Consider the following 14351-nt stretch of genomic DNA (forward strand, 5'->3'; position numbering starts at 1 on the left):
AATTTCTGTTACCCTCAAAGAAAGAACAAGAAGTTTGGAACTACCTGGGTATTCTATCAAGCATTACTAGAAATGGATCCTGTCCTTCCTCCCCCCAGAAGAACAGGACGTGAGGGCTGCAGTTACCCATCAATAAATGGGAGGTGATGCTTTGCTTTCAGTGGTGGCAGCACCAGAAAGGAGGGGCGCCTCTTTCCCCTGTTGATTTCTTCTAGGAGTAAGATGGATGGATGTTTATTTTCCCATGAAGGGCCCTGACTTTCTTCTGTCGGCCCGAGAGAGAGTTAATTATGGCTCACAGTTACCCAGGCTGAGAGTGGACTAAAACATGGTTCAGAGCTGCATCTTAACCACCATCTGAGCCTTTTTAGTAAGCCCAGCTCGAATGCTGTTTCATATTTTTACTAACAGATATTATTATAGCTTCTGAGTTTTTCCTGTATTAAAAAACAACAACAATGGCACATAAGATGCAGGAAGGAGCTTGTTTCCACCACGTGATGACTGCTTCAGGTGGTGTTTTTTTTAAGAAACCCTCCTGTATTTGCATTATCATCGTGTTGCAGGTTTTTTGTAACAAGTACCTCAAAGTTTCAAGCTCCACAGATGACAAAATGTGTCTTCCAAAGGCATGTTAAATCAGACTCAACAAGATTGGATACCGAAGGCATTTTTCACTCTTCAGTGTCACGAACCCTACCTCACTAGAAACGAGGAAAGGGAACGTTTGAGAGCGAGAAGAGACTCTGAGCAGTCTGCCCGTTGCCTGCCCTGTGAGCTTTGCTGTTATTTCCTGGCGTCTGTCCTGTTTGTTCCCTTAGTGTTTCTGCTGCAAGCTCGTTCCCCAGAGGTGAGGGAAGACACGCTGCCAGTCTGTATGTTGAAGGCATATTTGCTGGTATTTTGATAAAGAGCCCTCTTGCCCATCTGTAACGTACATAAAGTCTGTAAGGTTAGATTCTTTTGGAGAATTGTGCTAATTTGGCAGGCCTCGTTGATGAGATTGGTTTACCCAGCAAACCGTAAAAAAATATACCAGGAAATGTGAGAGATTGTAACCAATCATAGGGACATTTCTCCTTTTGCTTGGCCCTGGTCACTAAGTTGCTTCTTTGTTCAGAGTTATCACAGAGGTAGTTTTAACTGTATAATTAAGAATATTTTGCAGTACTTTTCTTTTAATTTTAAGATAAAATAACCTTTGTCATTTTTTACTGTGAGCACACTGGCCCACATTAAAAAAAATTATGTTGCCTGCTCTCAAAAGAGGTATATGCTATACCTATACATAACACACACATACACATTACACACAGACGAATATTAATCACTGTCCATTTTGAATACATAGCGGAAAGAGGAAGCTTGAGAGTTCACAAGGTTGATGCTCTGTGGAACAAAACTGTGACTGAATCTGGATGTTCTACTTCGGATACCACAAAGCCCCTCCCTCCCAGAAGGTAACAAGGAGAACAGGTTGTGAAGAGGATGCTCTACCATCCCAGACAATACTGCGGCCTTGTTCAAGCATTGCTTGCATGCCCTGTCCTGGATAGAAAGCAATAATCTTTTCTGCCACCCTCACCACTCTCTGCACCGCCTTCCTGTCCGAAGCAGGGATGCTTCCAAACCAGACAGTGATGCCATATGACAGGATGCTCTCGATCGTCCCTCTATAAAGTGGTCAGGACAGGGGAAGGAAGATTACTGTTCTCATGCGACGTAGAAAATGCAGGCGCTGCTATGCCCGCTTCACCAGTGTCTCCCTGTTGAGCGACCAAGCTGCACACCCAGAAACGTGATGCTGCTAACGAGTTGTGTGTGTGTGTGTGTGTGTGTGTGTGTGTGTGTTCTAAATAACATCACCAATAGACATGAATGAACTATGTGGATCAAAAGCTAAAAGAAATCCTGTTTGTATCATATGTTTCCATTCCAATTGACTGTAAAAACAGCATTTTGAAATGGTTCGTGATTGTGTGCAAGTCATACTCTTAGGTAGTTGGCAGGTAGTACGATGCAAATGTTAATTCCACATTGCCTTTCTCTTTCCTTGCAAGATAAGCCAGTCTGGGCTACCACAGCGTGTTCCGTCTCAATCAGCATTTTGCGTTGGAAGCCTCTGATGATATGTCTGATGTCCCTGGTGAGGCACTCTGGCCTTTTGCAGAGACACTCTTTACTCTGCTCGTACGGCAGTGAAGAAATGCCCAGATAGTGAACCTTTTAGAAAAGAATAACAGGCTGCATTAAATCAGTGGCAGTTTTTGTTTGGGCCAGTCCATTCTTTGACAGTGAGACCCTCGAGATCTAACGGGTCGTTCTTAGTCTCAAAAAGGTTGCCCATCCTTGATCGAATGAGATGCAATGAAATCCACGTGATCCTCTTTTGTTGTAGTTGCTCCCATGCATTCACCTTAATCCATGTTGATAATTGCCAGAATGTACTTCTGTGCCCGTTACTTGATTTTCTTCCTTACGATGCGCAAAAGTAGATAATGAAATCAATTTGCTTACTTCATAGAAGTTGGCTTTAGCCACGTTGCCCGGAGACAGTTGGGCCAGGCTGCCTCCAGGGCTGGTGTTTGTACAGTCGTCTTTGAGATGGGCAGCCCTGCTGTCATGTGCCAAGGGTATTCACAAGAGAGAAGCTCCTGGGATCAGGACAAAGTAGTTTACAAAAACAGCCAGAATTAGGACACAAGATTAAGACATTGAAACAGCAATATTGAGAAGCTTATAATACACGTTGAAATTGACCAAACAAACACTACAAAAGTTAGTCAGCCTAAAAACTGCCCTTCTTAGCAATCTGATGGCCATTCGGGATAAATAATAAAAATGTACAACGGCTCACCTGAAAACTTAACAGGAAAGGGGAAAGCTTTGGGCCAGGAGGGAACCATATCTGTAGGATGAAGTGGTTGAGAAATTTCCCGTTGCAGCTGATGATGTAAAAAAAAGTAAGAAAAGCTGCAGGCAGTGAACTCCTGCTCCGCATGCCAGCATGAGAATACTTAATCCTGGCGCTACTGCGGAGACTCTAGAAGAGTCCCATTAAGAGTGTCATCCGCTCCCTTTGGGAACCAGGCCTGGGAGTGGATCTGCACAGAGGCAGTGGCACTATTTCAGCCTCACCTTCCTCGCAGGAGAGCTGTGAGAATTGGATGCCCAGGAGAGAAAATGAAAGCGTAGTCTGCTCCTGGATCCTTAGAGTAAGGATGAGATGAAAACACTATGGGTATATTTTAGGGAGTCGTTCCGTTCAATCCTGTGGGGGAATTCCTTCGGCCCTGGCAGTTAGAACATCTTGATTCGGAAAGAGTTCACTAGAAGTCTCGATAAAGATCTTCCAATGTAATTGTGTGTTTTACTTACTGTCAGGTTAGTTGGCGTCCATCTGGAGACATTTAGTACACAAGGTTATTGCCTACCGTGCCCAGTCTCTCCACGGAAAGAGTAATTTGCTCTGGACTAAGCAAAATGTGGGGGCTTATGGGCAACTCTTTATTTTGAAGATTTAGAAATACTGCTTGTTGTTGTTGCCGTCATTTAAAATTGTTATTAAAATGGAAAAGTCAACATTACACGGTCTGTCTTGATACCCTTCTGAATTAAAACAAAAGGATGGGGTCCAAGTCTTCCTGAGACATGCAGGCGTTTTGAAGGCTCCAGAAACCCAGCTCTTGCAGCGCTTCTGGAGGTTTTGGGAGCCTCGTGGGAACAGGCTCCAGGAGCTGCACTGGATGGCCTACGCAGCCTCCCCACAGCAGGAGAAAAATGCCTGAAGAGAAGTGGAGCACAGCAGATCTTTGGGAATGCTTGGAGGGGGGGGGCAGTCATGCTGTTGCCTGCGGCCTTCCCACCTGGGAAAACGGCCCAAGGCAGCATTTGTGAGTCATTGCGTAGGCACTAGGGCTGGCGTAGAGGCCTGGGGCAGCGGCAACTGGCTGTGACTGCTGAAGAATCTGGGCCTCTACTGTACTTAGCCCAGCTTGGGGCTGCTGCTGCCAAATGTAGGACTCAACTGTGATGGCTGTGACTTTGCACAACATTGCAGCACACCCCAGCTCATGCCTGGCCTGCGCCAGGCCTCCCAGGGTGCTCTGCTTAATGACCATAGTGCCAGGATTCTACTTTGAATTATTTTATTCAAAACATGTCCATCTTTTTAGGTAGAAAATATTCAAAAGAGAGTAGAAATGGTTTAAGTAAACAAATTTTAAATAAAACTGCAGCTGAATTAGTTCTGCTTTTCATTGCCTGGCTGTCTGTGAGAAAATTCGAAAGAATGACTCCCTAGCTGAAAAGCCGGTCTTATGAATGCAAAAATTCTGGAATTCTCAGTGTTGAGAGTTTGAGTAGTGACATGCTTTCTTTGTGATGAAGCGTCTTTCTAGAATGTAAAGACATTTGGAGTTTATATTTAGCACGAACCTTGTGGTTCCAGTAATCCCCTAATACTTGCCTGTTTAATTTTGAATGGTCCCTGCAACCTCTTTAATGCCCTCGTGCTGATGAATCAGGAGCCTTTTCACAGCACAAGTCTTTGCTGTTGGACTGGTGCAGCCTCACTGGCAAAACAGAAGGATCACTTTAGATCAGCCATTGCATTGGTTTTCTTTCTTTTAGGTTACATTTGAAGGTCTACAAATTTATACTCGGGTTTTAACTGGGGAGTCTTTGGTGCTCTCTAAGCTTGGTTGTTTGCTTGCAGGCGTTTCATTACCCAACTAGATAACATCATCAGCGTGAGTGAGTGTGGGTTTGCACCCTATCTACATGCAGTAGCAGCTTGCCCTGTTGCTGGTGTAGTGCCTTGAATAGGGTTTTGTTTTGTGCTCTATGGTTTGGTGCTAATCCCTGCTCGAGAGCCAATTTGGTGTAGTGGCGAGGGCATCGGGCTAGAAACCAAGAGACCCTGAGTCCTGGTCCTGCCTCAGGCACAAAACCAGCCAGGGCCCTTGGGCCAGCCGCTTTCTCTCAGTCCGAGGAAGGAGCCATTGGCAATCCACTTACGGAAAACCTTGCCAAGCAAACTGCGGGGATTTCTCCAGGCAGACTCTGAGAATAGGACACAACTGAGTGGTAGGGGAAAAAAATCTTTGCTTATCTGGGTGTTGGCTGCTAGAGAGGCTGTGTTTGTATTTCCTTCTTAAAAAATTTTAATTGTCTCTTTTGAATGGTGCATAAATGTGGCTTACGTGTCTATTGATGGTTGATTTGGCTGATGCCAGGCTTCTAGGAATTTCCTCGTGGTTTTGGATTAGGTTGAACTTATTGTTTACCAGTGGAAACTATGATTGAGTCTGTCCGTGTGTGGTTAAACTAAGGGGTTTTCATTGTGTCCTACTCTGTAGGACAGCCAGCCAGAAGACTAGCAGAGAGCATCCGTAAACACTGACTAGCAGTCAGATAAATCTATCTTTGTACCACAGCAGTACGCCTCTTTTTGTCAACACATTTCCTGTTATGTTAAATATTACAAGCTTCTCTAGAGCACCTACTTTTTGCTGTAGTTCCAGGTGATAGAAAGGACTTCATGTAGAGCTGGCATGGAAATAGCCCCATCTTTTTGCTACTACTGGTCAAGGTTCGATTAGGCTAGTTTTTCATCTTACCCTTTCAATTCAGGACTGGAGAAGAATTCAGAGTGTTTATTTCCGTGCCTTTACTGTATTCACGTAGGGCAGATGGAGAAATTTTCTGTGAGGAAGGAAGCCTCCCTGGACCAGGAGGAGAAGACTGAGGGGAAGTGTGGGGTGGTCCTTCCCCACCATTCTGAGAGGTTCTGCTTTTTGCAAAAATCCTCTCCTTGCCTGATGAAAAATTATTACTCTCTTTTAGGGCTGCTGCTCCATTAAGTTCTTTATTATTTGATAGTTGGGGATGAAACAAACTCATTAAGATTCAGAATAGTTCGTACAATACTGATCCTTATTATTATTATTATTATTATTATTATTATTATTATTATTATTATTATTGTTATTGTTATTATTATTATTATTATTATTATTATTATTATTTAAATGTATAAGCTGCCTGATTCCAGATGATTTGGAGGGGTTGTTTACAGGTAAAAAGTTGTAAAAATACAATGATAGGCAAAAATGAAGATGGGAAGAATGATCAAAAAGCAAGCTGAGAAATTGGATTTTCTAGATGAGTGTGCAAATGAAGCAGGAAAAACATCATCATATAAGAAGTTATACTGGGATGTCATGCTGAGGTTTACTTACCCTTCCTTCCCTTTGCTCTTTATACCACAAAGTTAACAGGAAGCATTAATGACAAATGCACACCAGATTTCTGCCTTGGCAGTTACACTTGGTTATGCATCGTTCACAGAAGCCTAAATTTATTTGTTTAAAACTTACTGTATCCAGAAGTCTGGGTGCTTGTTACTTCATCATCCTTTTACTCATTGTCAGTATCAATTATAAAACTATATAATATTATGTATTCCCAAAAGGGAACTGGGAAATTCAAGAAAAAATCATTGTAACCTGAAAGTTGCAGAAAGGCTGGGCTTTCTTTTCTGTGCACGACAGAGTTATCAGGATTTGTTTCCTTGATGGTGTAAAAGAGAACTTCACAACAGACACCCAAATAGCCTTAAGAGTTGCCTCATCCACGCCACAGACCATTCAGCTGTGAGCCTGTGTGGATCATTGAATATTCTCTCCTTGAAGCTTGTAAGTAGTCGGTGAAGCTGGAAAAAGCAGGTGCCCTTCATCCAGAGGCCTTTCCGACCTTAGCAGGACTGCTGGCTCCCTAATACCAGGCTCATTCGGGGGCTTTGCAGGCCGGCCTCTTGCTGTGGCAATTCTCCTGCTGTTGTGCTGGCCAAATCCCCTTGGCATGGCTGCTGCTTGCCAGCCCTCTCTCTCCCTTTGGGGCCCTCACTTCCGGGCATAGGAGCCTTGGTGGAGCAGTGGGCTAATGCCTCCTTGAGTAACACCAGCTGCCTGCAATTATTGCAGGTTTGCATCCCACCAGGCTCAAGGTTGACTCAGCCTTCCATCCTTCCGAGGTAGGTAAAATGAGGACCCAGATTGTTGGGGGCAATAAGCTGACTTTGTAATAATGCCGCTGGGGGGGGGGCAAAAGCCCTAATAAGCAGGCATATACATAGAATGAAGGCTATTGCTAAGCACATTGGTTTGTGCTTAAATTGTAAGCCGCCCTGAGTCTTCGGAGAAGGGCGGGATATAAATGGGATTAAAATAAAAATAAATAAAATATTGGGCCATTCTGGCCTGGATGCCTTCAGCCAACACAGATCAAGAGCGCACCCTCGCCAGCTCTCCTGGGCTTTAAGCAGAATCCCAGGGTGGTGGAAGCTGGCAGCAGTGAAAGTAATTCAGCGCTTGAGTTTGCTTGCAGGGCTCTGCCCCTCTGACCGGTGTCAGCAGAGCCTCCAAAATGAAGCTGCGGCCTGGGAAGGCCTTAAAAGCTGTGTGGCTTCATGTCCAAAGAGAATTTTGATTCCATTCTTTTATTTCAAAAACCCTAATCATTAGGTGTTAATTTAATGTGAAAATAAAGTCTCCTTTGACTCAAATTAGACTCCCAAGGCATCAGTGGAGTATACTTGGCAGCAGAGCAGAAGTGATTTTCCGATGCCTTTTTCCAAGATGTTTTGAGTTGCCGGTTCAGTCTCCTGCCTGAGGTTTCCTGGAGATCTCCAGAGAATAGCCAGACTTCAAGCTGTTTAGTTACCAGTCCCATCCAAGGGAGGAGCCTGACCTAGATTAGAATGGCAGAGGTTCTTTCTACAAGTGTCTCTTCAGAAAAAAATATCTAGATTTGTATATTTGGGGGGGTACATAATTGAAACTAATAACGGGGCAGATTTTTGATGGAAGCCATATCATTACTATGATGTTATAATCTGAGAATAATCAGATCAATATCTGAATCTTAGGCAAATTTCTAAAATCTAGCAAATTTCTAAAATCTTTCAAGCCAAAGTAATATTTGAACCTACCTACCTTCCTTCCTTCCTTCCTTCCTTCCTTCCTTCCTTCCTTCCTTCCTTCCTTCCTTCCTTCCTTCCTTCCTTCCTTCCTTCCTTCCTTCCTTGGAAGCACCTAATTTGAGTATTAAATTAAAAAAATGGATTCTTAAAAGCAGCAGGCTCAGAAGTTGTGTATGGACTAGAGAACTGGTATTTCTGGGTGTGAAGCAAGACTTCCAGGACCAGAGGTTCAGGCTTCTCATTTGCCTAAGGACTGAAATCTGATCAAATTAAAAAGCATGTATGTAATTATCACTGAGCACTTGATGTAGCATCCCATGTCTGCCAGTGCAGGAAGAAGAGAGAGAGCTAAAATGCCTGGAGATATTACAGCAGCTTGTAATAACTTGTTTGTGGCAGGCATCATTTCAAACTTTACTTACTTTATTTTGACTTTACCTGACTCTAATGGGCTTTTCATCCCAGAGGATCCAGAGTTGTTTCAAAAAGTCTTGAAACCATAAAAAGGCCACAGTGCTTAACAGTACCATAAACATTTGAAAACAAAGCTAGTTTGTATTTTACTATTGTTTTTTCACTATTGTTCATTCTGTATGCCTACCTTATTCTGTACACCGCCCCGAGTCCCTCGGGAGAAGGGCGGTTTATAAAAACAAACAAACAAATAAATAAATAAATAAATAAAACCATATTCAAACTTCATTCTCTTCCACAAATGCTGGAGTGAACATGCATATCTCAGCTGGCCACCATCATCCAGAGTGGCTGCAACCAAGGAAGAGCCACAGCTCAGCGGGAGGGGGGGGAGGCTTTCCGGACGTTTTCACAACGTTTGGCATTTTGCATGGGGGGGAGGAAATGCACAGCACAGCCCCCCCCCCCCGAAGAAACGCCCCCTGCTCTCAGTCCACAGCTACCTTTCAGCTGCAAAGACCCTGCAGGTCTCCCAGAGGGCCAAGCAGGGGAAGCCGGAGGGAGGGAGGGCCGGGTGGGACCTCCCGGCTCCCCACAAGGCCCCCCATCACCCTTCCCACCACCCTCCCTCAAGGGGGTGCTGCATTTCCAGACGTTTTCCCAGCCAGACACGTTTACAGGGCCTAGGAACTAGGAAGCTCTCTTTTTAAAAAAGCATTTGTGAAAGCACTGACATTTAAACTCCCGAGCTGCCCTTTCACTGAATAATTTTTCTGAACTTTCTAGGACACCTTCTGTTGGGCAGGCCAAGAGGAGGAGGTGGATCCTGTGGGGGGGGGCAAGAGCCCTCCTTCCCCAGCCCCGACTGGAGGTGCTCTCTGGCCTTTCCAATTCTTTTCAAGGCAGGTTAATGCTGGGGGGGGGGAGCCGTCCTTGAAAAAAAGGGCCGACGTAGCTTGCCTGGTAGTGTCTCCCCTTCTGTCGAATCTATATCTGCCTAACCATAATAGGGTTTCATAGATTGAAAGTCAGTTGTGATTTATAAGCTGCTTTGTCTCGGGAAGGTTTCTCCCTCATCCTCAACCCCTTATACCCCTTTTTTCCAAAGAGGAACTTCATTAAGCTGGTTTATGAAAATGATTTTAAAATGGAAACAATTCTTATTTCAGGTTGAATAGGTAGCGATACCTAGGCAGTCCAGTTGCACATGCGTAGCTGTTTGCCAGATCTAAATTGGGTTTTTATTGTTGCTGCTGCTGAGAATAATTGGAGGATTATATAGTATGTTTCCAAGCCTATTTGGGCATCCATAGAGAAAAAAATGCTCGGACAAGACTTTAGCTGAGCTGTCTTCAACATACTTGATTTCTAAATAGTATTCTGCATAGGAAGCAGAGTCATAGTTCAGAAAAGTAGATTGGTCAGAAATGATAGCTGACTATTTTTTCAAGGCAAGATAAGACTTTTTTAAAAAAAAAAATAGAACATAGAGGCCATTTCACCCCCACTGGTGGAAAGCTGGTTCAAAGTGTGTAAGTGTGTCTTCTCTTTTCTCCACCTCAGACTCCTTCACAATGTGCTGTGAAACAAAATGGAGATTTCAGGCACTGCTGGTAATTGTTGTGCAAATATAATACTCCCTCCAAGCTGCTAAGCAGGCCAGTGCTCTGTTTACACGAAGAGGCAGCCAGCTTTCCAAGTGTAATGAGTCAGCTACATGAACAGAAGGGGTGTGGAATTAATCTGGCATCCTTCTGGCTTGCTCTCAGAAAACCAGGTTTTGAAACTCCCTTCAAAATAGGTATACCTCCTAACTACAAATGGCTCTCTTGCTCTCCAGAATAAGCAAACAGTTCCCCCCCCCCCAGCATAATTGAACCAAATGCCTGGCCAAATGCCCTTCAAGGATTCATTTTGAACTGCAGTATCCATTTGGAGGTGGCTGTCAGTGAATATATTCAGAAAGGATTGAACGTCCGGGCTCCCATTTCCCTTATCTTAAGGGCTTGGCTAGAGAAAATGAGGGTGCAGGCTGATGTCACCCAGAAGCCCTGCCTGAATCAGGATTGACTGTTAGCTTGATTATTTCTCAGAGACCCGGCTAAATGTGCCAACAGCCGTCACGAAATGAGGCTGGAGATGATGCAATACATTCCCCATGCTTATTGTTAGCCCAGACCTAACTTTCCCCCCTGAATTGACAGTCGACTGTAAATGTTGAATGATCTGTGACGGATGGCTGGGGAATTCTGGGAGTTGAAGGCCACACATCTTCAAGTTGCCATGTTTGAGAAACACTGATCTGTGAGATTTTAAAGAAGCAATTTCTGAGGAAAGAGAGCTTGCTTGACGCTTTAGGCTCTGAAGGCGTTTTAAGGGGAGCATTTTGAAAAGAAGAAGAAAAGGCACCTCGCCCTTTTTCTAGGCAGGAGTAATTGGGGCCATAACTGACCGTTAAGAGTTGCCTTAATAATTGTTGGCTAAATTTTATTTAAAAGAATATATCTTGTCTTTTCAACTGACAAATGGCTTTCAAGGCTGATATTAGAAACAAAGGATTATTGAGGATTTATCTACTTAATATTTTAGTGTTGGCTTTAGTGTCCAAGATACTTGTGATTCAGAGCTTTAAATGCTAGAAAAGGTCAGGAACCTGTAAAGAGAGCAGGACAGATATCTGGCTGAATAAAAGAAATTCACATAACTCGCCCTGCAAGTTAATATGTTACTCACCCAGCATGCTGTAAATGAAATTTCAGCTGCTTTCATTATATTATAGAACATCTTAATGTCAAAATTTAGTAAAAAAAAGAAGAAGAAGAAAATCATGGCAATTATAGCACAGTGTGTCATCTTTTCCAGGATATGGATTTAGGAATTTTGTGTCTTGAACCTTTATTGTGTGGCTTCTTTGTGCTCAATGGCTGGACCTAGAGCATCAAAGCGATGAGAAAGTTGTTGTGTTTTTCATGGGGCTTTTGCTGGAAAGACTATCGATTTGAGTCTTGTATACCTCTCTCCTTTCTCTTTCCCCGCCATGCATGTTGTAAAAATTCAAGATTCCTGAGAGGAAAAAAAAAGAAAGGTTGTTTTGGACACCTCTTTCCCCCAACCCATCCTTACTTAGTCACAGTACTAGAGTCTCCCTGCTCTTTGAACGATTTCTTTCAGTTGAGTGTTTTTAAAGAGAGAGAAGGAGAGGAAAGCTTGCTACGTACATGTAGCCAAATTATGGGACATGGCAACGGTCTTTATGTGGTAGATAATGAGGGAAACCTTTTTCAGTGCTCTGCTTTCTTAGGTTAAAACAAAGTCTTTTCTGATCCAGGCGATTGAATTCTATGTGCAAATGACTGTAAAGGGTCTTGGAGATAAGTTACAGTGTTTACTACTACTATTACTACTGGTGCTACTATGTACTGCAAAATTCAGTTGTTTTTTTTAATCTTGTAACCAAGCAACTCACGGCATGGGTAACAAAGCTTTGTTGCTGTGCTTCTGAATTGTGCTTCGCCTACACACACACACACACACACACACACACACACACACACACACAAACACGTAACCTTGAGTGGCTTGGGGAAGACATTTTCTCAGTTGTGCAAAAAAAAAACACGTTAGATGCCGTCTTTATAGTTTTCCATCTTCGCTTTCTTCTAGCAGCGGTTTGGTATCAGAAGCAAATTTCTCTGGCATTTCATGTGATACTCCCACAAGCATCAGGAGAATGCAGTTTAATTGCAACAGACATGTGAGCAAGGAATTACGGTTTGATGGGAAAGTATGTGCATGTTTGCATGTACATGTATGCAGATTTTAAAAAAAAGACGATTCCTCTAAGGAATCCAGAAAATGGTCCGTCGGAGCCATTTTCTCAGGCGGCCTTGGGAGCGCTGCCGGCCTTCCTTCTTTGCAGGTGAATTGGAAAGGCCAAGTCCTGAAGCCCGGCGTCCCCAGACGGTCCCCATCAGAGCCCATGGCCTGGCCCATCCCTCAGTTATTGTTACCACTCACCCCTCCCCCACCCTTTTCTTCTTCCTAGACCATGGCTCACCTGTCCGTTTCCTTATTTCAGACAGTTGATGATGAAGCGACGGCAGCATAAATGAAGGACAAGTAAGGAAGGCAGAACGATGCCCAAGGGTGGGTGTTCTAAAACACCACAATCGGACGATTTCTCTCTCAGCAACAACATGGTGGAGAAACAAACTGGGAAAAAGGTAACGTCTCTTTTTCATGTTTTCAGTACTGGGCTGAATTTTGTTGGGAGAACCTTCTTCACACGCTCCCCCCACCCCCGCACCTCCCCCCACCTGACAGCACCATTTACCTGCCCGCCAGCCTGCTTGTGAGCCACCCGGGCCCTACAGTTTCCTGCCCGCTTCTCCACTGACTTGGTTGTGGGAATGCTTCGCTCCTCAGGGTGCCACCGGTCAGAGAATGTCGACTGGTGGCCCCCAGGGGGAGATCCTTCTCTGTGGGCGCCCCGGAGCTATGGAATCAGCTACCGGTTGAGCTCCGGACGGCGCCCGACCTCCGCTCCTTTCGCCGCGAGCTAAAAACATACTTTTTTGAACAAGCTGGCCTGGCCTGATGAGGGGATTGGGGGGGGTTTGTTATTGTTATTCTATTAGGTTTTAAAGATGTATTTTAGTATGTGGGCATTTATTTAATCTTGTTTTAACTTTTGTAATCTGTATTTTTATTCTTGCCCTGTTCACCGCCCTGAGTCCTTCGGGAGAAGGGCGGTATAGAAATATTATTAAATTAAATTAAATTAAATTGACCGCAGGATTCGGTTAATGACAGCAAACAAGCTTGCATAGATTGCTGTTGCTAAGCAATGCAGTCGCTCTTTATGACCGCATTACTTAGCAATAGAAATTTTCCAACAGAAATTCACGGACTACCTGTATATAGTTGCAAATGATAAAATAGGTGTTTCTGCGGTCTTCTTGCAAAGATTTGTTTTTCTTTCCACCAACGTAGTGAAATGTCTGGAAGGCAGTTGTGACTTGCAGTTCTTCAGAATGCTGGGAATGTAATCTCCGTGTACCTCCATATCCGGAATGTGATTGCCACTGCTTTGCCTTGTCTCATAGCCAGGTGGGCTTGACAAGACTGAGCATGGATCGATCTTCCACGCTCGCTCACCTTTCCTGTTCTTGACCTGTACAAAAGAGCACAGACTGTGCTCAGGAAAGGCCAGGCAAGGCTGGTGACTTGGCTGCAAGGAGGGGCACCAGCCCGTCTCTGCTTTCTAGTTATCGGCACTGCTGTGTGCCAAAACCCTGACTGGGGGGAAAAGGCAGTTGGTCCCGAGGCCTGTGCTTCTAGGGATTGCTTGCCGGGCACTTCTGGAGCGCAGCTTTTTGTTTGTCTCGTGTTTGTCAACAAAGGCTTCTGTCTGCATGGCTTTCTCTGCTTGCTTGGAGGGGCGGCCTATGAGAACGCACAGGGCTGGGAATCCCATCCCAAGCCTTGGCCAGCAACCAGTGGGAGGCTAGTGTTAACTCGGAGTGCCTTGCAGGATGAGCTGTTGGTGAAGTATGGCCTCCCCTTGAAGCTAGCCGGAGAGAAAATAGTGTGCTTATTATTGATGGAAAACCATCGGTCCTCCCCGCTCCCCAAGTCCTCTGGTCTTTTCTCTGTATATTCATCTGTGTCGCAGCCAGCCAATTGGGAGCTTTTGTCCTTGCAGCAAAACTTACTGGATTGTGTGAATTTTGATTTTTGTTTCACAGAATTTAATGTGTGTATCACCTAGGCTTTGATAAACAAGCTAGCAGGAGAAATATCTGCATTTTCTCACCACTGCTGTTTTCCATCTGCTTCATTAAATCTCAAAAGACTGAAATCTTTCTTTGTAATATGAGTTAAGAGGGGTGGAGATGGTGCTAGTTCTCAGTCTCAGAAAGGCCGTAGGACTTTATAATGTGATGGAAGCATT

At 44.2% G+C, this 14351-nt stretch overlaps 1 protein-coding gene across 4 annotated transcripts in view; it reads left to right on the plus strand.

Annotated features, from left to right (window-relative positions):
• ANKRD11 (ankyrin repeat domain containing 11) overlaps positions 1-14351 on the plus strand; it is a 118191-nt gene that overhangs the window by 68138 nt on the left and 35702 nt on the right. For all 4 annotated transcript variants that reach the window (XR_014027530.1, XR_014027531.1, XM_081336123.1 and 1 more), the window contains exon 3: positions 12477-12621. Coding sequence is in view for 2 of the 4 variants with exons in the window: in XM_081336123.1 (XP_081192249.1) it covers positions 12535-12621 (87 nt within the window). In the remaining 2 variants the exon portion in view is untranslated. The remainder of the gene's footprint in view (positions 1-12476; positions 12622-14351) is intronic.

Source organism: Vipera berus, assembly GCF_964194415.1.
Source record: "Vipera berus genome assembly, chromosome: 10".
NCBI lineage: Eukaryota > Metazoa > Chordata > Lepidosauria > Squamata > Viperidae > Vipera > Vipera berus.